Source organism: Spea bombifrons, chromosome 7 (assembly GCF_027358695.1).
Source record: "Spea bombifrons isolate aSpeBom1 chromosome 7, aSpeBom1.2.pri, whole genome shotgun sequence".
Taxonomy (NCBI): domain Eukaryota; kingdom Metazoa; phylum Chordata; class Amphibia; order Anura; family Pelobatidae; genus Spea; species Spea bombifrons.
The window spans coordinates 42934490-42954450 of NC_071093.1; the positions used below are offsets into that span (position 1 = coordinate 42934490).

General features: G+C 44.4%; 3 protein-coding genes across 4 annotated transcripts; 2 read left to right on the forward strand and 1 right to left on the reverse strand.

The window, feature by feature from the left end:
• Positions 1 to 979: 979 nt before the first annotated feature.
• On the reverse strand, positions 980 to 8044 carry E4F1 (E4F transcription factor 1). Of its 2 annotated transcripts, none has more exons than XM_053470462.1 (13): positions 7875 to 8044; positions 6096 to 6241; positions 5684 to 5777; positions 4910 to 5115; positions 4699 to 4816; positions 3771 to 3908; positions 3345 to 3499; positions 2883 to 2985; positions 2571 to 2788; positions 2152 to 2350; positions 1805 to 1962; positions 1487 to 1549; positions 980 to 1349 (listed from the first exon to the last, which is right to left on the reverse strand). In XM_053470462.1, exons 1-13 carry the CDS (start codon positions 7981 to 7983, stop codon positions 1008 to 1010), a joined length of 2049 nt encoding a protein of 682 aa, XP_053326437.1. In that variant the 5' UTR covers positions 7984 to 8044; the 3' UTR covers positions 980 to 1007. The 2 variants fall into 2 exon arrangements, with proteins under 2 accessions (XP_053326437.1, XP_053326436.1); XM_053470461.1 differs by having other exon boundaries at positions 5684 to 5780.
• Positions 8045 to 10295: 2251 nt separating this feature from the next.
• PGP (phosphoglycolate phosphatase) lies at positions 10296 to 13137 on the forward strand. Its single transcript, XM_053470465.1, has 2 exons — positions 10296 to 10928; positions 12368 to 13137. Exons 1-2 carry the CDS (start codon positions 10334 to 10336, stop codon positions 12691 to 12693), a joined length of 921 nt encoding a protein of 306 aa, XP_053326440.1. The 5' UTR covers positions 10296 to 10333; the 3' UTR covers positions 12694 to 13137.
• Positions 13138 to 14584: 1447 nt separating this feature from the next.
• On the forward strand, positions 14585 to 19614 carry BRICD5 (BRICHOS domain containing 5). Its single transcript, XM_053470466.1, has 6 exons — positions 14585 to 14994; positions 16525 to 16665; positions 18110 to 18259; positions 18731 to 18838; positions 19083 to 19236; positions 19321 to 19614. Exons 1-6 carry the CDS (start codon positions 14971 to 14973, stop codon positions 19413 to 19415), a joined length of 672 nt encoding a protein of 223 aa, XP_053326441.1. The 5' UTR covers positions 14585 to 14970; the 3' UTR covers positions 19416 to 19614.
• The last annotated feature ends 347 nt before the right edge of the window (positions 19615 to 19961 follow it).

Sequence of the window (19961 nt, forward strand, 5' to 3'; positions counted from 1 at the left end):
TGACATGTTAAAAAATTAGACCTCGTCTTCAGTCTCTTAACTTCTCTTAACCTCGTATTCCTCAAAACATAAAAACGACCAAAAGTTAACGGAAGCTTCAAATGTGTACCCAGTCCTAAGCACGGAATGTTCTTCACAAAATAGCCAATTTCTGAAAGCTTTTCCGAGTCTTTGAATACGATGGCTTCTTAAAGGACTCCGAGAAAGGTTTTGCTAATTCTTCGTGAAATAAAGGCAAGTCACGCAGAAGGATGGTTGTAGAGGCTACTCTACAGGCAAAATGGCCCAGTAAGTACCCTTTTACATTAATCTCATTTAACACATCATCGTGCGTTGGTAGAGATTTACCATCAGCTCTATTTCAACCCCATGAGATACTCATCCAGGATAAGAAAAGAAAGAAAGACCCCAGCAGAAGCTCTGAACTCCTGGCGGATCTTTAAAAGCACTGCCCCTGTAGCTGGAATATACCATACTCATAACGCATAGCATAGCCATTCAGAGTTTGAGAGCTGCAGGCTTTCTCAATGTGAGAAGGATTTGGGGCGCAGCAACCCATTAGAATAACGTCAGCGCGGACACACTAATGCACATTTCAGGCCCCCGTGGAGGCCAGGGATGGGATATTGTGTGAGGCTACAAGGCACCCTTCACAGCCGCCGGATCAGCGAGATGCCGTAACGTCCCGATGCTCCTTTCAGTGGTTCTGTTAATAGAACGAGCAATATTTGCACGGCCTTCCTCTATTGCTATTCCGATAGCATAGCATATTGTGCAGCCTCTACCAAAATATTCTCTCGAGGCAATCGGCGAGAGTGGAAAAACCTATTCATCTTCTACGACCCACCTGGACGATACACAGAGCTGTGCCAACAGTGGCATCCGGTGGGCAAATACCACAGCGTGGCATCTGCTAGTAACAAGGGGCTGACAGTCCGTTTTGTAGCTCCCGACGTTACTTTCTCTCCCGACGTTACTTTCTCTCCCGTGTAGAAATGCGCCGCAAGCTACACAATAACGGTTTGGACCTCCAGCTCGTCTTCGTGGGACGTGATCACAAACTCTTCATCCTGGTCCACCATGTCCACGTCTTCCGTTACAACCTCCCTTTCCTCCATGGGTAAATCCTTCGCTAGAATGCTACGTTCACAGACGGCGGAGGCGAGAGTCATGGCGACCTGCTCGGTAAGGGATTCTGGCGTGGCTATGGTGAGAGTGTCCATGGTGGAGACTTCCTCGGTGGCGGCATCACTGCCCTCATCCAGCACCACGTTCTGAACAATGATTTGCTGTCCTGGGCTGGCTGTGCTAACTATCTGCTGTACCACTTCCAAAATGTGGCTGTCCACCTAGGGAAGGGGGTAAAAAAAAACAAAAAAAAAAACATATATAATATATATATTACATAGACAATAAAAAGCGGAGATACATTTCTAGAAGATATCTAAAAATGCAGCATGTTCTGCTCACCCCCTGACGGACTCACCTCGTGTGTCTCCGTCTCCTGTATAAGCTCAGTCGCTTCACTAGTTTCCAAATCTTCAGTAGCCTGTAAATCAGTGTAATGATATCATGTTAATATGAACTAGGAGGGGGCCAGATAAAATATATTGTCTACCTGTTTGGAGTCTAAATTCTATAATACAGCAGATATGTAGTCGTTATAACTTATTAGGGGCACACACTAAAATTATTGTATAATATATATAATATATACACACAATAATACAGTAACAAGCAAAAAACACCAGTAACCACAATGACGAGGGCCATTTCCCCTTTATCACACGCTTATGACTCTCACCTCGATTATATATTCCTGAGTATCGGCAACAACCGAAGAGAACTCGACTAGAACCGTGTGCTGCTCCTCAGCCATGTCCATCGTGTCTGAGCTGGTGCTGTTGGCACTGGAGGCATCCAGCTTATTTAGACTTGTATTTAAAGTCAGCATACACCCCCCTGGAAAAGAAAAATGTTAAAATAATAAATAATGCATAGATTTGCCTAAATACAGGGCTTCATTCACATACCCCGGATACTAGCAAAGAGAGAAATATAGTCTAATTATTCATATAAAGTGCAAGTGGCGGTACAGCGCTGGCCACACACGTCACAGCCGTGGCAATGAGCCGATCTGTCAGGGTTTACCTTTGGTCCTTAAATGACGATTCAGAGTTCCATGTTCTGCGAACCCCCGGCCGCACTTGTGACATTTAAAGGGCTTTTCTCCTGTGTGATGTCTGAGGTGCCGGACCAAGGACCCCTTTTCCCGGAAGCTATTGGTGCAGAAATGGCAGGCGTACGGCTTGTCGTCTAGGTGGGTGCGAAAGTGGACTTGCTGTGCGTTCTAGGAATAAAAACGGGAAATATAGCTACACAAGCGCCTCTCTAAATATTCAAGTGGAACGATCACCCATATATTAAGGTTCCTGTTATAAAGTCGGCTCTGTGACCCTCTGCGCGTCAGTTATAAAAATTTAAATATTTTAACTGGGATCGGGCTGTAGTTTTCCCAATAATGCAGATTTGCTGGAAAGGAGGTCCATAAGTCGGAACGGTCACCTTACCTTTGTTTTGTATCTTTTGCCGCACTTGGGGCAGGGATAAGGCCGGTCATCAGAATGCACCCTCATGTGACCCTTCACATGCGCGACGGTCTTGTACGTTTTCCCGCATTCTCCACACTTGTATTTGCGGTCGCTGGAATGGGATTCCTTGTGCTTCCGGAGCAAGTGAGCTTTCAGGAACTCCCTGCTGCACACGTCGCAGCGAAAGAGCTTACACCCTGCCGGGAAACCATGCCCAGAGAGCACAATCAGCACTGTGTATTTCTGCATCGCTAAGGTGACAGGGTCTATAGCAACAATATATAAATTTACCTTCATGTCCCTTTAAATGTATTTTCAGCCCGTTGCCGTTCTTACAGTTCTCCCCACAGTGGGGACAGTTGAAACGCCCGTCAATGATTACCGTGCCTTCTGTCTGTTAGGAAGAGGAGAAAAGTCAGATGGATCCTAAAACGGTGCAAATTCCTACATCCACTGCAGACTTTATTAACAAAACCGCATTAAAAACGCATGATTCAACAGAAAGCTGAACACTCTCTGCTACTCAGTCTGCTTACGGGGGATCCGGACCCCTTTTATAGAGGGGCTGTGGGAACAGAAAAGGTAGGGGATAAGTACCCAGCCATGCGTGTTCTCTACCCACTCTGCACTCCTATTTGGCAGTAATGTGATGAAAATGGATGGAAAAACTACATTTTGTTTGCTGGTGGCATTCGAAGCCTGCATGAGTCATATACAACATATAAAAGGCACACGTGTGTTTCTTCCACTCACCTGGGATGCTGGGAGGGATTGCACCTGGACATGAACTTCGTGGAGTATATTACCCTTGTCATCGGTTACGAGGCGGATAACAGGTGAGCCCTCATCACTTAACTGGGAAGACCCATCGGAAATCTTGTAGCCGTCATCAATAGTAACGAGTTGTTCTGAAAAGCAACAAATCAAAGAGGGTCAACTCACAGCACGACAAAACGTCTCCACAGATCGACACAACCGCAAAGATACCATTCTACCCAACCATATGTGTGTATGAATGAAAAACACATAAATGTGTGTATGTTTCATTCATACATGTGTGTGTGCACGTGCGTATGTGTAAAGGGGGGGCATTGGCGGTCCTCGAGCATGAATGTTGTTCCCGTTGCGCTCCCGGTTATCTGGCCGATGCCCATGGCACCGCGATATTCAATAGCACACCTGAGTACTCGTCTTCTTTAAGCATTTCCATGTGCCGGATTTTCTCTGTGCAAGGGGTGATTGACTTCATGTGCCGCGTCAAAGCTCCCGATTCGCGGAAACCCTTCCCACATTTTGTGCAGACGTAAGGCCGCTCACCTGATCAGAAGAATCACAAACGTGTCAGGTCAAGAGGGAATGCAACATTTTCCACGGGGACTAGGCCGCTGGCTCCTTTAAATTCAACCAATATTCAGAAATTTTAAAATAACGTTAAATAAAACATCCAGTAGAATTCATAGATTTAAAAAAATGTTCTTCATCAATGCAGGTAAAGGATGCAAATTATATATATATCAGATTTTGTAATACAACTGAGGGGTGGGAGATATTTTAAACATGATTTTGTATATAAAAACGAGAGGCTTCATGCTCGATTGGACCAAACTAAACATTTTCTGGACCAAACCCAAGTAATCCCGACACAGGTCTAAAAAAAATAATAATGCAATTCGTGTTCTTCATAACTAAGAACATTTTTTAAAAGACTAGGAGACTGATTCAAATAACTTGCATGGAGTTAAGCGCATGAATCGTGGACTCTTCTGAGCATTAAACATTAAAGCAATTTCGGGGACTAGACTGTAATTTAAGACATTCATGGAAGAGGAGATACATGAACGCATCTTAATGATTTATAAGGGATCTCTGCCGTGGGGGACCGCAAAGTAATATAACAACCTGCAGACCTTTCTACTTGTCCAACTAAAGTAACGATGATGGCGAGGAACTCCATTATGGAGACCCCGGTTCGAAAAGCAAGCGCGGAAAAGTAGAAATCCTTCAGCAGGAGGAATGAAGTCAATCCACCAAACCAAAGTGCAATCTAACTACCCCTCCCCCCATCTAAAGCAGGAGACGAGCCTCATCCTTCTATATTATCACGTACCTGTGTGTCTCCTGGTGTGTCTAATTAGAGACCCCTTTGTTCTGAACGAGTTCCCACACAGATTGCATTCAAATTGTTTCTTGCCATGCGTGATCATGTGAGCTTTCAAAATATTGGCCTGGTACAGGAAGGTGGTTAGGTCAGACATTGCCGATGTGAAGAACGGACACAAAAACTACAGACACAAAAACTAATTCATCTCTACATGCACCGTTTTAAATGTCTTCTCGCACAACTGACAGATGTATCGTCCTTTCTCATCGAGGACCATCGTAACCAGCGGGATCTCCGTAGATTCTTCTTCCTGGATGAGGTCCTCTTGGCTCTCGTGCCACTCAACTTCAAGCTCCAGGTCCCGCTTCTCACCCTCAAGCACCCCGTCTTCACTGGTGAGGATCTGCTTCATGTCCTCAGAATCTGCTGCTGAGAGATCAAGATGAGAATGATATGCATGCTGTGAATGAATGAACGAATGAATGGAGGAATCAAATCAGCTCGATATAAGCAGAAATATATAATGAGCTCTGGCAAGTGTTACTGAGGAAGCCACATTCACCAGGTAACCACTGGGGAACCGTGGATTAAATAGACAGTATTAAAGTTCTATCAGCCCACCCTGTATCTTATCGATCATTTTATGAACCAAAATACATGGAGGCTAGGAAACTATTCTGTGCCAGCTCTTAAACCAAAACCTGATTACCAGCCTCCAAAGGATGTATCGTAAAAGGCAAGATATACAGAATATTAAAGGGTACCGAGGTTCAAGAGAGCAGACGACATCTGCAGCAACAGAGTTACAGATATCACTGCTGAGGGGCCACAGAGCCACCAGAAGAGCTTCAGCTTCTGAGGACATTAGAAGCATTATTTTCACCTCGTTGGACCTTTGTGGTTTGGCACTGTGCCGACACGTCATGTGATAAGCGGCAGTCCGTGAGATATGCAGAGCCCTGGTAATAAAGGGGAGATTAACGAACGGTACCTATATCCGAGGCAGCGCTGATGTCTTCAGGCAACGACGACGCTTCCACGATGATGTGCGAAACGGTTACTGAATCTTCCATGGATGGAACCACCTGCTGTTACAGACATCCTTTTAACGGCTGGAGAACCGGCGCGATACATTTCCAATCCACGCACCGCGTGCTAACAGTAACTTAATATAACGACCACTAAAACCCAACAACGCTTTGTCGCATTGTATTAGTGGATGTTTCCAGTCCTACAAACAGGAATTATATAATACGCTCTGACGAGCAGGGACCCCAACTCCATTGTTTAGTACAAAAATGCCAGTTTAATAAAAGAACATAATGTATGTGCCAGTGATAGATCGCTATACATCACAAAGCTCTTTAAGACCTCCACGCAGCACGAGATAGAAGCTCGTTTACCTCCTCGCCGCCCACCGCTCCTACGGCGGGTGATAGACCGCCGTCCTGGGACTTCTGGCATATCTTCTGAATCTTGTGGTGGACAAACTCTTCCAAGCTTGTGAATTCAGCCTGACAACGACCGCATTTGTGGACGTCATCGTCATCTGCAATGAAAATAAATCCGTTATGATACAATGGCACCAATTGTGTGCTGACCTCTCGGGGGGGGGGGTATTTCTCCAGGGTCTTGGTGTAACCGGGCCTGTCTTCTACCACACAAACACCAGCCTTCAGATATTGCGGGTGTGTTTTTTATTTTTGGTTGTAGAATTCACCCCAGGCAGCTGCATTTTAGACATTTGTATGAGTTTGATCACACTGCCTGTGGGGAATAATAGAACGGCTCAGTCTTAATCACCCAGAGGGACCCTCTGACTCATGAACGTCTATGGAGGAACAGACTTGAATAAACAGGATTTTGCTAGCGCTGCCATAAAGAATCACGACGGCCTGAAACTCGCCAGACAAAAGGACATTGATTGGGACGGGAATATCTTGTAACGGATTCGCCCTTTGAATACAATGTTGCACACAGCAGAGTATCGCTAAGAACGGCCACCACGATTAACACGGCGGGCTTTCTATTGTTCGTCACAAGGCAGTAGGATAAGAACCTACACTTATCTTGTGTTACCAGCCCAAAATACATACACAAAAATTCCACAAGCAGCTGTTTTACGTGAAAATAAATCGCTCAAATAGAAAATGACGAATTCAAACGTTATCCCGCTGCGGAATATGACCGGCATGTATATCAATAATAAGAAGAAGAATAAGGCGATGAGTTCCTTTTATTAAATACATTAAATGTCACAGTATTCCTGCACACAGGAGCTCAACCAGGATCTTATATGTAATGTAAGGACAGTTTACTTTATTGAGAGGGTGGTAGAGTGGTGGAGGAGCCTCCCAGCAGAAGCGGTGGAGGGAATGGTAACTTGCATGGGATAGGCATACGGCTCCTGAATCCAAGACAAGACTGATTAAGGTTTGAGTCTTTACAGCAGGAAAAATGGTCAACTTGAAGGGGCCATAAGGGGCCGAATGGGTCTCATCTGCCGGCAGATTCTGTGTTTCTATCTTGTTTCACAGATCAATCTTTTTATCATAAAAAAAAAAAAAAAGACAAAAAGCCGCCTCATTAAGATGAGTGACAGCCAGCGGAGATGCGAGCGTTAAAGTACCGCATCGGACAGACAGAACTCTGAAGCAGGAAGGACATTATAGTCTCCCGTGTTTATATTTTACTATCCTTCTTATCGATCATCTTATCCACCAAACCATGGGATATTCACAGGATTTAGGATCTGCAGAGGGACGGCAAGCTTTAAAAGGGAGCGACGGGGCGAGATCAGCCCTAGAGAAACGTACCCGAAATACTAAAACAATGGCTGATTATTACTGCGCAGAGGGAGACCGGACAGGACTAAGTGCCAGCGTTTAAGATAGATTTATATATATATTATATGACACATGCATAAATATACATTAATTTGTTTTATATAGCACCTTAAAATTCTGTAGCACTGTACATTGATATATTTATATATATATATCACTTATACATTGCACCATCATAATGCTCATTCATGCACTCCATGCCCCATAAGTACATAAACACACGTGCATTCTTGTACACACACACATATGTAACAAGCAGACTCATCCCAGGAGCTCTATGGCAGAGCACAAAGGGACTGAGGCGCTCCCAGGGCCCCTGGGCTCCACTCCGGTTACCTTCCTCCTTGAAGTGGGTGATGAGTGGAGCTGCGGTCAGGCCCAGGCCTATCAATCCGCTGTGAGCAGCCTCCGCCTCTACCACTCCCGGCTCCGACTCCGAGCTCATCCCAGCCAGGACTTCTCCTCCTCTGTCGCAACGAACGACCGCACGGCGGCTGCAATACAGCGCAAAATGGCGGATTTACGACTGTGTCGTCAAAACAACAAGGTGAAGGCAAGGCAGGCGCCCTATCGCAGACGTCACCGCGTAAGGAATGCGTGCGGCGGCCATGTCTGGTGAGGGCAATGCACCACGCCCATGGAAGGGCAAGAGTCGTAATACAAGAGCGGTGGAAGTGAGGGCGCTTTACTAATATAAATCGAGACTGGAGGGAGAGTTCTGCGCGTGTTTAGTGTTAGTTTTTTATACACAGAAATTGTTCTGGGTGAGCTCAATTATTTTTAAGGGGGAGGCAAGAAATTTTACAGATTTCTTACTTCATTAATTAAACTGGACATGTCATGGTTAAAAAAAATAAACCTTTAAACAATAAATAATATATAAGTGTTAAGCGAATACGTGGATTGTCAAATTCTTACTAAATCGCACGCGTTTCATGTGCAAAATGCGTCGGGGTGACTTCCTGCGGGGAGTGTTTATATCCTGACACATTATAGACATTTTACTGCGAGTTCTAAACACTGAAGCTATCGCCTCTCACCGCGTGCTTGGGTTCCGGTAACTTTGGACGCACGTTCTGTGTCATATTTTATTATAGCAAAACTGGGCCAGACGTGCATTCGGTGCGATCCCCAGAAATGCCAATGGAGTGTTTGCTTCTGATTGGTCAAAATGTAGCGATTTGTCCCCAAACTACTGTTTTGTCTTATTAATGTTTAAATAAAAAATAATAGGCTTCTATGGAGGGATATGCTGCAGGAATTTTGAGAAAACACAGCCTCGTCCTGTGAGGTGGCAATCAGCACGTCCACCCGTCAGCCACGCTCATCATGCGCAGCCGCTGGCCTTAAAGTGCCGGTCTGGCCCTGCTTACACAGTCATACTAAGACACACACTTTGTGTCTTTGAAAACTAGTTAACCCCACATTTCATGAAGCTGATTCCTACCTTACGCTTCCCAAAGCTGGCGTTAAAACAGAAATATATATTTTCCAGATTTACATTGCACGTCGGCCATGTTTTTCAGTAACCTCAGAATTTAAACCCTGGGCTTTCACACCTGCCCATATCGCCACTAGGGGGGGCACTGTGGCCCTTGTGTAGTAAGTGGTCTTTAAATGCCCCCCTGGCTCCTACTCACCAAGGCATGCAATGACCGACGCATTTATGCTTTAAGAAATCCTTGAGTACCGGCTGTTTTATCTCGTTTTACACGTTTTTGAGGGCGTTTGCTTTGTTTTTCTCAGCCGTATCTTCCCCGTCTCTCATTCATTTTACCTACACAAATAATAAATTATTAATTATAATTATACATATTGTATATTGAAACCATCCATGTCAACTATCATTTAGAATGAAGGAAATCGGGAAACGTTAAATCGGGAAACGAAAAATTATGGAAAACACATTTAATTTTTTTAGTTTGACCTATAATATTTTTTATAATGACTGCAAATGGCAAAAGCCCAATATATATATATATATATATATATTTCCCTATTTGTTCTAGGTTTGGAAACTCATACACTTGGGATTCTCACCTTTTTAGGACAAAATATGGAAAGACTACTGTTTCCAGAATATTCTTTTCAAAATTTGATGAACTGGGCTCTTGATAACGGTCACCGGAAATGGCACCCTTGATCCCAGGGGCAGATAAAATCAAGTGGCCTCTTCTTGCCCCAACACGCACACTTACACATACAAATTTACACACTCGCATATTTACACATACACACTCACGCCAACATACCACACACGCTTACACATACACGTTAACCCAAGCCTGGGCAGAAAACCCCCTCATTCATTTGCTGGGGGACACCATGACCATTTAAAGGGACCTTTCTGCTGTCGTATGCATTAATGTGCCAGTAATCGTTAAAAATAACCGGTTTCTACACACATTGTCTTTACTTATTCTAAGGATATTTGGATGCAAAAATGAATTTAAAATTATTTATAATCCACTAATTTATTCATTATTGGTTATGTAAATAATGATTTTAAATGCAAAGTTTCATAAGTGATTTTATTCCCATGGTAACCATTTTTTGTACTATCACCATAGTAACCATTGCTCCTGCTGACTTTGGCTGCCATGGTGACAGAACTACCCTCCAAACTTTGCCTCGAAAATCCTTACCCTAGCATGCACCTGCTGGGTGGGATCTGCCGAACTTGCTAGCTGCGCGTCCCAGCCACTCAGAAGCCTGTGCGTCGCGCCTCCAGCCAATCACGTCTCCGGAGGACAGCGTACTCTTTGGTAGGTTTGGTTGCAGCGCGCAGAGTAAAGATGGCCGCCTCCAAGTGCTCTCGCCTCTCAGGTGAACTCTCTCGCCGGTTCCTGGCGTCGGTAGATACGGTTCTTTTCGATTGCGATGGCGTCTTGTGGCGGGGAGACGAGGCCGTACCCGGGGCACCGGAGCTTATTAACGAGTTAAAACGGCAGGGGAAGCGGGTGTTTTACCTCACCAATAACAGCACCAAGACCCGAGTCATGTACGCGGACAAGCTGGGCCGGCTGGGATTCCGGGCAGCGGCGGAGGAAGTGTTTGGCACGGCTTACTGTACGGCGGTCTACCTCCGGGACATAGTCCAGTTCAGGGGGAAGGTGTACCTGATCGGAGGCCGGGCCCTGAGCCAGGAGCTGGAGGGGGCTGGGATCCCTCACCTGGGACCTGGGCCTGACCCGGTAACCGGGGGGTTCAGCGACTGGGCCGGGGTGGCGAAGGACCCCGATGTCAAGGCTGTGGTGGTTGGCTTTGATGAGCACTTTAGTTACATGAAGCTGAACTGGGCTCTCCAGTACCTGCAGGACCCCTCCTGCCTCTTTATTGCCACCAACACCGACACCAGATTGCCCCTGGAGGGGGGCAGAGCTGTACCAGGTACTTCTTAAGAAAGAAAGAAGTTGCATATAAATGGAGCAGCCTCCTGGCAGAAGTGGGAGAGGCTAATACAGTGAGGGATGTTAAACAGTGGGTGCTTATTAACTAAACCCCCAATGTCAGTAATATGCTGGATGGTGTATATACAAGCGGCGTTTCTGGGTTCGCTGTTGGAGTGAGTGAAGCATCCCCAAAATAAAAAAGGGTGCCGATGTCCATTTAACAATGGGTTTATAGCATCTAAACCTATAGGGTTAATGTAGAATGAGGAAGTAGTGGCTACTGTTTCCCAAGTCCCTATAATGACATCTTGAGCTCAGCACCTGCCCCTGTCTGACACATACACCCTTATAAGGTAAAAAGAACAGGATTTGGGGGCAAAGTTCTAAATATGGAGCTGTCACCAGTAATATTCCATCGGTTTCATGAAGTTTGCCCTATTGCTTACTTAAAAATATTCCTCGCTGTATTTACTATCCACATGAAGGCAGGAATATGGGTGCGTTCTACGTGAATGAAAGAGGAAAAAATACAGTGATATATATAATTGCTAAAAACAACATGGAAAAAGAATGCGTGGCCCGATTCCTGAATACTTAGTCTCCGACCTTATGCATCTAGAAAGATTATTATTATTATTTGTATTATTATCTTTTATTTATATAGCGCCAGCAATTTACCCAGCGCTTCTTACAATACAGATATTCAAGGGGTCTGACAAGACGATAATTGACAGACAAACCGATACGTTAGGTGGAGAGGCTCGGCTCGCAAGCTTACAATCTTAAGGACTGGGGTTGAGGACAAACATAAGGAATAGAGAAAGGGGAGAAGTAATGTGGAGGGGGCTTGTATCATGGGGCCAGTATTATGGGGGCCTTATATCTTAGTACCAAGATTTTAGATTGAATTCTAAAGGTAATAGGGAGCCAGTGGAGGACTTCAGGGGGGTGATAGCTTTATGTCTATTCCACACATGCTTAACCTCCTTCACTGTATTAACCTCATCCACATTAACATATTTGGCGGTTTCTTACAACAAGGAAGGAATTGGGGGTCTGTATAACTTGTATAATTTGTTTACCAGGGATTTATAAGCTGATATAACAATAAATGCCAGGTAGCCACGTCATTTTTTGTCGGTTTGTTGTCCTTTTGCACGTTCCGTCCCTGCCTTTTTTCTCGCTTCTTCTTGTTGTTCTTACTTTTTTTTTTCTTCATCCGCTTCTCCCTGCTATCCGCTCCATTAACCCGGCCGCTAAACGTGGATTAACCCACCGAAACTGAATGGGCAGGATTTTTTTGGCCAAACGAAGCAAAAGACTTTTCTGAATCGTTTTTGGTCCACGCGCACAAGACTAATATCAATATCAATCAATATCTTATGTGCTTCTTTTAAACTTCCACCAAAATAATTTTGTCCCATTGGTTTTCTTCAGGTACCGGTTGCCTGGTGAGGTCCGTGGAGACCGCAGCCCACCGGAAAGCCCAGGTAATCGGCAAGCCGAGCTCCTTTATCTACGACTGCGTGGTCAAGGAGTGCGGACTGGAACCCAGTAGAACCGTGATGGTTGGAGATCGGCTGGACACGGATATCCAGATGGGTTCAACGTGTGGAATCCGTACTCTTCTGACCCTCACAGGCTTCTCCAGCCTTGAAGATGCAAAATCTCACCAGGAGAACGGGTCTTACTCCATGGTTCCGGATTATTACGTAGACTCTGTTGCAGACCTGTTACCGGCACTGTCTGAGCAGGATCATTAAATCAGTATTTTCCCCCCCGAGAGCATCGATTGGGCAGAGATATTACCCATTTTTAATTTATGCAGCAAAGAGATCCCACCGTCTTCTGCTCCACACCTCGGCTCTGTAGTAACCTTACAAGTTATGGGGTTACCTGTTCGGCATTAGTTTACAGTTAATCAGTGAAAAAAATTATTATATATATATATATTTATTTTGTATGATTGCGCTGCTGGCGCTCCTCTTTTAATCTTTAGCGTTTTAATGGGGCGAGCAGGAAATATAATGGCAAAAATAATTCTATGCAATGAAAATGTTCAACAACCTTTCAGCTTTTTTTTTAAAGATATATTTAGTGAGAAATCTCATCGTTGGACTCCGTTATGCTCGGGTAATTTATTTCTCATAAAATTCACACCGGTTCTGTAATTCAAATGAGCTGCAAGAACAACAAACAAGCAGTTATTTTGAGTTACGAAAACACATCACTCTTCGCAGCCGGCCCGTGAACTGATCTGACCGGATACTTTAAGGATATTTTTATTAAAAAAAAATATATAAATATTTTGAAGGACAAGTCATTGAGCCTCAACGTTTCTGCAAATATTTTTTTAATATTGTAAAATCCCAGAATTCTCGGCCATACTATAATATTTCTTTAGGATAGTTTTGTTTGAACAATTCATTGATAGTTGAAAATTAACCCCAAAGCAGCCAGAGCACTTCAAAAAATCTTCAAATGAATGGGTTCGTCTCTGATAGGCAGCTATTAATGTAATAATTGGGTATAGGGTTAATGGAACTGGAACCAGTAAAATATGGCACTTAAGTGGACTCGGACTGGACTCGCAGGATATATGTGAACTGTTTCATAGGGATGGTTTTCATTGAATTTTGGTTTTACACATAATACCGAAACCCCTTTTACTATGTTAATGTTTTTAGGAAACATCCACCCAGCTATAGCCAGCAATAATATTTGTCTATCTTTGCTTTAAAATGAACTCTTTAAGCACTGAGCTTATCGTACAGCGCTGTGGAATATGATGGTGCTGTATAAAACAATAAATAATAATACATCATATGCTCTGATTATAAGGAAATAAAATAGAATATGTTGCAGTTTTATTCGATGGCTTGTATTTATTTGTATTTATAAACACAAACACACACGTTCCAAATGACGATGAGCGGAGTGCGGAGTGTAACTGAAGGGGTCATAGTTGTGGTTAAATACACTGCAGCATTGGTGATACCTGCCTTTTGGAAGCTCTAGAGTTAATTGGCTTATAACACAAGGATGAGGATCTCTTATAACTATGAAAAGATGAAAAGAGGAGGGTCTCTTCAACCTTTCTTCATACAGGGGGGCTTTCGGTTATCAGAGGTAGTTTAGCTCCACTAATGATCCGGTCACAAGGGGTTAAGTCGACTGTTCTGTTGGTCAACTGAGTTGGATAAAAATCAGTAAATTCAACTACAGTTAAAGTAGAGAAACTTGTTTTTTTGCGTTAAATCATTTATGTTGCCTCTCAGACTCGGCGATGACCCGAACCTATGTGAACTGACCGGTCAATCTGCAGAGAGCAAACAGTTCCTCTATGCGGCTCGAAGGGCATTAAAGATAAAAGCACATGGTGCGGAGACCTATAGGGTAATCACAGTCATCACTACCCTGCCCTGTCCCTTTACGTTTCCTCCACTATAGGGGCATTTGCTCCCTACATTTCCATTTGCACCATTACAGGATTAATATCGGCTAAGATTGATGTCACCCATAAAGCCGGTCCAAAACATCACAATATTTAGATTGTAAGCTCACAAGCTCTTTCTGTACCAGCTTGTTATTGTAACAGCGCTACGGAATCTGCTGGCGCCATATAAATAAATGTATTTGTTGCAAGGACTTTTCTCAGTAGAAAGTTTCTAGGCTTCCTTGGGCTTTGTTTTTCGAGATCAGATGAAGCCCAGGAATTTCTGCACTCGGTGGCCTTTCCAGCTGGGGAGCGCTGGGTGCCTTTATTAGCAACACAAAGCCCAGGTTTGTCTTTCCATCTCGCTAGCTCGCGTTCTAAGGGGAATTAGATTTTTTTTCCTCCTCCCAGTTCCCCATCACAGCTCAGCGATTGTTACATTCCTGCCTCTCGGGTTTCCTGGCCGCGGTGAGTGCCGACTGGAGCGGTTGGGTACAGTAGTGCCCTCAGCTGGAGTGATGATGGACGTGTCCTTCACCCTACTCAGTACCTAGACCATGCAGAGGCTGCACATTACCGGGATTTGCCATAACTGAAGGACAGTATGGAGGGGAGCAGAGAGCCAACGGTAAGAGCCTTGTCGCTGGACGGGGGGATCTATTAGCTCAAAACCCACACTCGATCCTTCTTAGAATGTTGGTGCTTCTTTTTAAACCATCGCTCGCTAGGACTGGGAATTGCAGACACTTTAGTAGAGATGCCATCACTCGTACAACATAAAAATATCCATATACACGGCCGTTCAAACGTTTGGGGTCACTCAGCTGTTTTCATGGAAAACGAGGACATTTCTGGCTGTAACATAATTACAAAAGGGTTTTCTGACGATCAATTAGCCTTTTAAACTTAAACTTGGATCAACAAACACAACGTCTCATTGGAACACAGGAGTGATGGGAGTGATAAAGGGCCGTTGGAACACAGGAGTGATGGGAGTGATAAAGGGCCATTGGAACACAGGAGTGATGGGAGTGATAAAGGGCCATTGGAAAACAGGAGTGATGGGAGTGATAAAGGGCCATTGGAACACAGGAGTGATGGGAGTGATAAAGGGCCATTGGAACATGGGAGTGATGGGAGTGATAAAGGGCCATTGGAACACAGGAGTGATGGGAGTGATAAAGGGCCATTGGAAGACGGGAGTGATGGGAGTGATAAAGGGCCACTGGAACACAGGAGTGATGGGAGTGATGAAGATATTCCATTAAAAATCAGCCAGCTACAATAGTCATTAACCCCGTCTGCGCTGAATTTCTGATACATTTAATGTTATTTTAAGGGGGAAAAATGTGCTTTTCTTTAAAAAACAAGTGACCCCAAACTTTTGAACTGTAGTGTGTGTACTCGATACTATGAGATATTCTTTAAGAAAAAGTTTCAGTAAAGGATCTGTGCGGCTTGTTATTGTAAGGCACATCTTGGGTCATGACTGATGGACGCTTTCTTGAATCTAATATTATTATTTTTTTTATCATTTTTATTCATCAACAAGATAATGGAAACAGAATTTTCACGTTTTGGCGCATAGCGAGACAAAGGGGAAGGTTGAGTTTTAACTCCCTAACTTCATTTTTCATTGCGAAGGGCCAAGCTGACCCTGTATAATGTATAATTTAATGACGGAGTAGATTGAAGGAATCTGGGATTTATTTATATATTAGAAACGGTCAGCAGAAGCTCGCTGGAGCTGGTTCTTCATAAAGTATAGTGAAGTAGAGGAGCCGAAACCACAACTCTCCTGCAAACTGCCCTGTGAACTCCCTGTTTAGTGAATAGACCCCCAGAGAGTGGCGAGACGAATAGGGTTAATTGATTACCAAAGTGACATGGAGAGGTAAGAAGGTTACTAGGTCACCTCTATCTGGGCAATAGACAAGGTGTATGTGCCGTGCCATTAATGTCCCAATGCACCCCAAAGTGAGAAGCCAAGGATAGAAGGACAATCATCTGAAGTGGATCATCAGCCGTATATTGTTACAATTACTTGATGGTAAGTGCATAGAAGTAACAATGTTTCTGGAGGTTTCTGCTCATGCGCGTGCCCCTGCCGTACGACTTTGTGATTATCATTTTCCCTGACTATGATTTCGTTCCTCAGCCCCACACAGAACAAAGACCCCCAGAGAGATCCAAAGCTCCATCCAGAATATTTTGGGGGTTCCTGGCTGCGGCGTTGCTCTTCTCAATCGTGGGCATCTGCGTGGTGGGAATTCTGGGCTGGAAAGAGAACAAAACTAAGGTGAGCAGGAGGACCACGTCAGACATCCTTGTCTTGGGTACAAGCTGAAGGACGGATGGAGGAAATCAAAGATGGAACCCGTTCATGGTCTTCTCTGTCCAAATACCACTCAAGGTGTAGGTCAGGGGCATCCAGAAGGTCAAAGACCCAACAGATGTTATATACGGGTGGTGGGTTAAGGTTGTCCTTTATCTAATAATACATTATCCTGGCTGTAAGTGGATTCTCCATGGATTGATGGATGGTGGGGAGGGGTGGTCCCCTCTTAAGTGCCGTTTTTCACCCAACTCCTCCATGTTCTTGTCCATACCCTGATCACAAAGCCTTTTTATGTTTTTTTTTAAGATGGTAGGTTTTGTAATTAACTCAGCAGCGCAGCCCACCCGCTTTACTTCCTAGGTATTCATTTTACATCAGTTTTGTGAATTATATTGCAAAACATGATTTTTTGGTACGTAGCAGATGTGCGTGTCTGAGCTACAGTTTCCCTTTAAAAGCCAGAACCTAATGATAACCCAACAACGACCTGGGACTCCATAGCATCTCCATCTCTTGCCACATATATATTTATGCTATTGACTCAATCATCTAAATTGAAGGCTATAGACACCGGCCATCCGTGGCTATGGATATAAAAAAAATCAAGGCAGGCTGAGCATATTGGGATTTACAGCCCATAGCAGTTGGGCTACTAGATGTTCCTCAAGACTTGCCAAAGGACATTTACTATGGCTTTCTCCGTTCCTTCAGCGGTTCTTGGAACAAACACAATGGACACTTGATACAGGAGGGAGGAAGGGAGTGAAATGCGTGTCCGAAATGTCCTTCCCTTCTTCTACCGACTCGTGGAATGAAGCGACTTGGCATTAGATGGGAATTCCTTCCCATAGAGGTTTCTCTGCTGGCCAAACGGGGTTGTTCCAGTGCAACTGAACTATTTTACAGTAACACTGGTACTTATTTTTACGCCAGAGAGACGTTAAATAGGCTGTCACCCCGATGTCCCACAAAGTATTATTATTTATTGTTTTATATAGCGCCATCAGATTCCGTAGCGCTGTACAAAAAGTAGACAGGGCATAACAATTAGTATATAACATAACAAGATGACGTACAGGTGAGGAGGGACCCGATCAAACGAGCTTACAATCTAAAGTATTAAAGTCCTCTGGCTATTACAGGGTTCTACAGCCCTAAAAGTCCCAATAATGTGCATAGAAACAGCAAGATATAGCTTTATAAATTAAAAAGGTGTAGATAAAATCAGTTTTTCTTCTAAATGTCCCATAAATACCCTGCAATAGGGCACAAAGTCACATAAAAAGCCCCATCCCAGCCCCGTCTCTAACCACACCCCTGAAACTAAAGTGCCCCTCTTGGTTGTTGAGAGGTATGTCGCTTTCACACCTTATGGGGCAGTCTTCTAATTGACCTTGATGTTTAGCCCCTCGTGCAGGTTGTCCGTCTCACCTATAAGAACGCCCAGGGCTCCCCGGTAAACCAGTCTGCGGTTACCGACAAGAGAAGAAATACCGTTACCTACAGGGTGACCGCCAGGAACCAGACTTCTGTGGTCCTGTTCGACAGCAAGCATGTAAGTGCACACGCGGTATGTTAAAAAGGGGCGGGTCGTGTCTTAACTATTGATATCATACGTCGCTTCACATATCAATCATGCGACAGGTTTCTGCTTCCACAGCAGCTCTTCTCTCACTTCATGGTCTTCCTTCTACAGAGGCCTTTAAACGGTGGTCCTATCAACGTAGCAACCAAAGAAGTGTTCCTACCTGGCGGTGATAAGCAGTAAACACCGCACCAGAATCACCTTCATGCATAGACCCCACTGTCGTGCATACAAGCAGCATAAGGACTCATTGACATCTATGTAAAGCCTTTATAGAGAAAAGGCCATGAAGTGAGGTCTTGGTCTAGCTTTGGAGCAGAAGCAGACCAAACGACCATCCCGTGTCCTCTTACAAAATCTATTTCTTGTGATCCTGTCCTCTAAGGGCTTTTCTTTCTATAAGGCATTGAATTAACCCCTTTAACCCTTGTGACCCCGCAGGGGCTGGTTTGCTATAAGGCTGCAGGGGAACGTTCCTGCTTCCTGCGCAGAATGGAGCCCCGTGACTTGGAAAACATACAGCCGATCCTAAATGTGTCGGAAGCCAAGGTGGGACATTCTATATAAAGATGGAGCTAGACGATGCTATTCTGCTTTAATGTGAGGACAACTCAGCATAATGTCCTTCTTGTTTGAATTGACTCCAGGCTCTTATAGGTCGCGTCTGGCAAGCTCTTGCTACTGGGGTGAAATAATCCAACAGAGAGATGTTTTTATGAATCCACATTTAGTTTGTTGTAGATGTTGGCTGTTTCTTTGGGTTTCTTTTGAGTTTTTGTTTCTTTACATACAGGACGAGGCCGTCCTTTCACAGAAGAATAAGACCCGTTACTACAGAGAGTTTCTGGGAGTCCTGGGAGGACGGAAGGTCAGCCATGAGCTTGTTGGGGAACCGGTGCAAGCACTATGTGACCAGCTTCCTATATACTGGGTGAAGAAAGGAGAGGGTACGTCACGACGTCACTTTATTGCCAGGGTGCCGTTTTCTAGAAAAGTGGGTATAACACAATGCTCTTGTCTGATCCCGACAGGTCCTCCACGGCAACGTCTCATTTACCTCTGCATCGATATCTGTTTCCCCAATAACATTTGCGTATCTGTATGTTTTTACTACCTGCCCGACTGATCCACGTCGCACAAGCCGGGAACCCGGTCCCTGCGAAACCTGCTCTGCTTTCCGGCAGAGATTGCACAAGATTCGGGGAAATTTAGTTTTTTATTATTAATATTATTTGTATTACCGAATAGAAGGTGCGACCCCTCTGCTCCCACCAAACCTGATACTCCTCGGAACCACAGCAAGATCACAACACCTAAAGCTTCATACATGACGGCGCACAACTGGTCCCAGCCATACCAGAGAGATCCCCGTCATGCCTGACCTTGAAGACACCATGAAATCTATGCACAAATACATTAAATGGTTCCCTGTTTTGTGGGGAGGGAGGTTTGTGGGAATTAGCTGTTCTACAAGCCTGGAAATAGCTGGCTTTCTCTACAAACGGGCAAAAGGGCACTTAGTGTAGTTTCATATATTAAAGTGACAGAACTGGCAGAGGAGGGGTAGATGAGTGATGCGCTCAATAAATCACGTTAATGAATCTGAATTTGTGGATGTGGGGTTTGTCCATACGTTCTGCCACTCGCTGCAGAGAGATCCCAGTCTGTATGC

Coding starts and splice junctions, on each gene's coding strand:
- E4F1 (XM_053470461.1), bottom strand. CDS start 7,983: ATGAGCTCGGAGTCGGAGCCGGGAGTGGTAGAGGCGGAGGCTGCTCAC. Junction 3,909..4,698: donor ACACACCAGGAGACACACAG/GTACGTGATAAT, acceptor TCTTCTGATCAG/GTGAGCGGCCTTACGTCTGC. Junction 2,351..2,570: donor GCAAAAGATACAAAACAAAG/GTAAGGTGACCG, acceptor TTTTATTCCTAG/AACGCACAGCAAGTCCACTT.
- PGP (XM_053470465.1), top strand. CDS start 10,334: ATGGCCGCCTCCAAGTGCTCTCGCCTCTCAGGTGAACTCTCTCGCCGG. Junction 10,929..12,367: donor GGGGGGCAGAGCTGTACCAG/GTACTTCTTAAG, acceptor GGTTTTCTTCAG/GTACCGGTTGCCTGGTGAGG.
- BRICD5 (XM_053470466.1), top strand. CDS start 14,971: ATGGAGGGGAGCAGAGAGCCAACG. Junction 16,666..18,109: donor GGAAAGAGAACAAAACTAAG/GTGAGCAGGAGG, acceptor CTTGATGTTTAG/CCCCTCGTGCAGGTTGTCCG. Junction 19,237..19,320: donor CTGGGTGAAGAAAGGAGAGG/GTACGTCACGAC, acceptor TGATCCCGACAG/GTCCTCCACGGCAACGTCTC.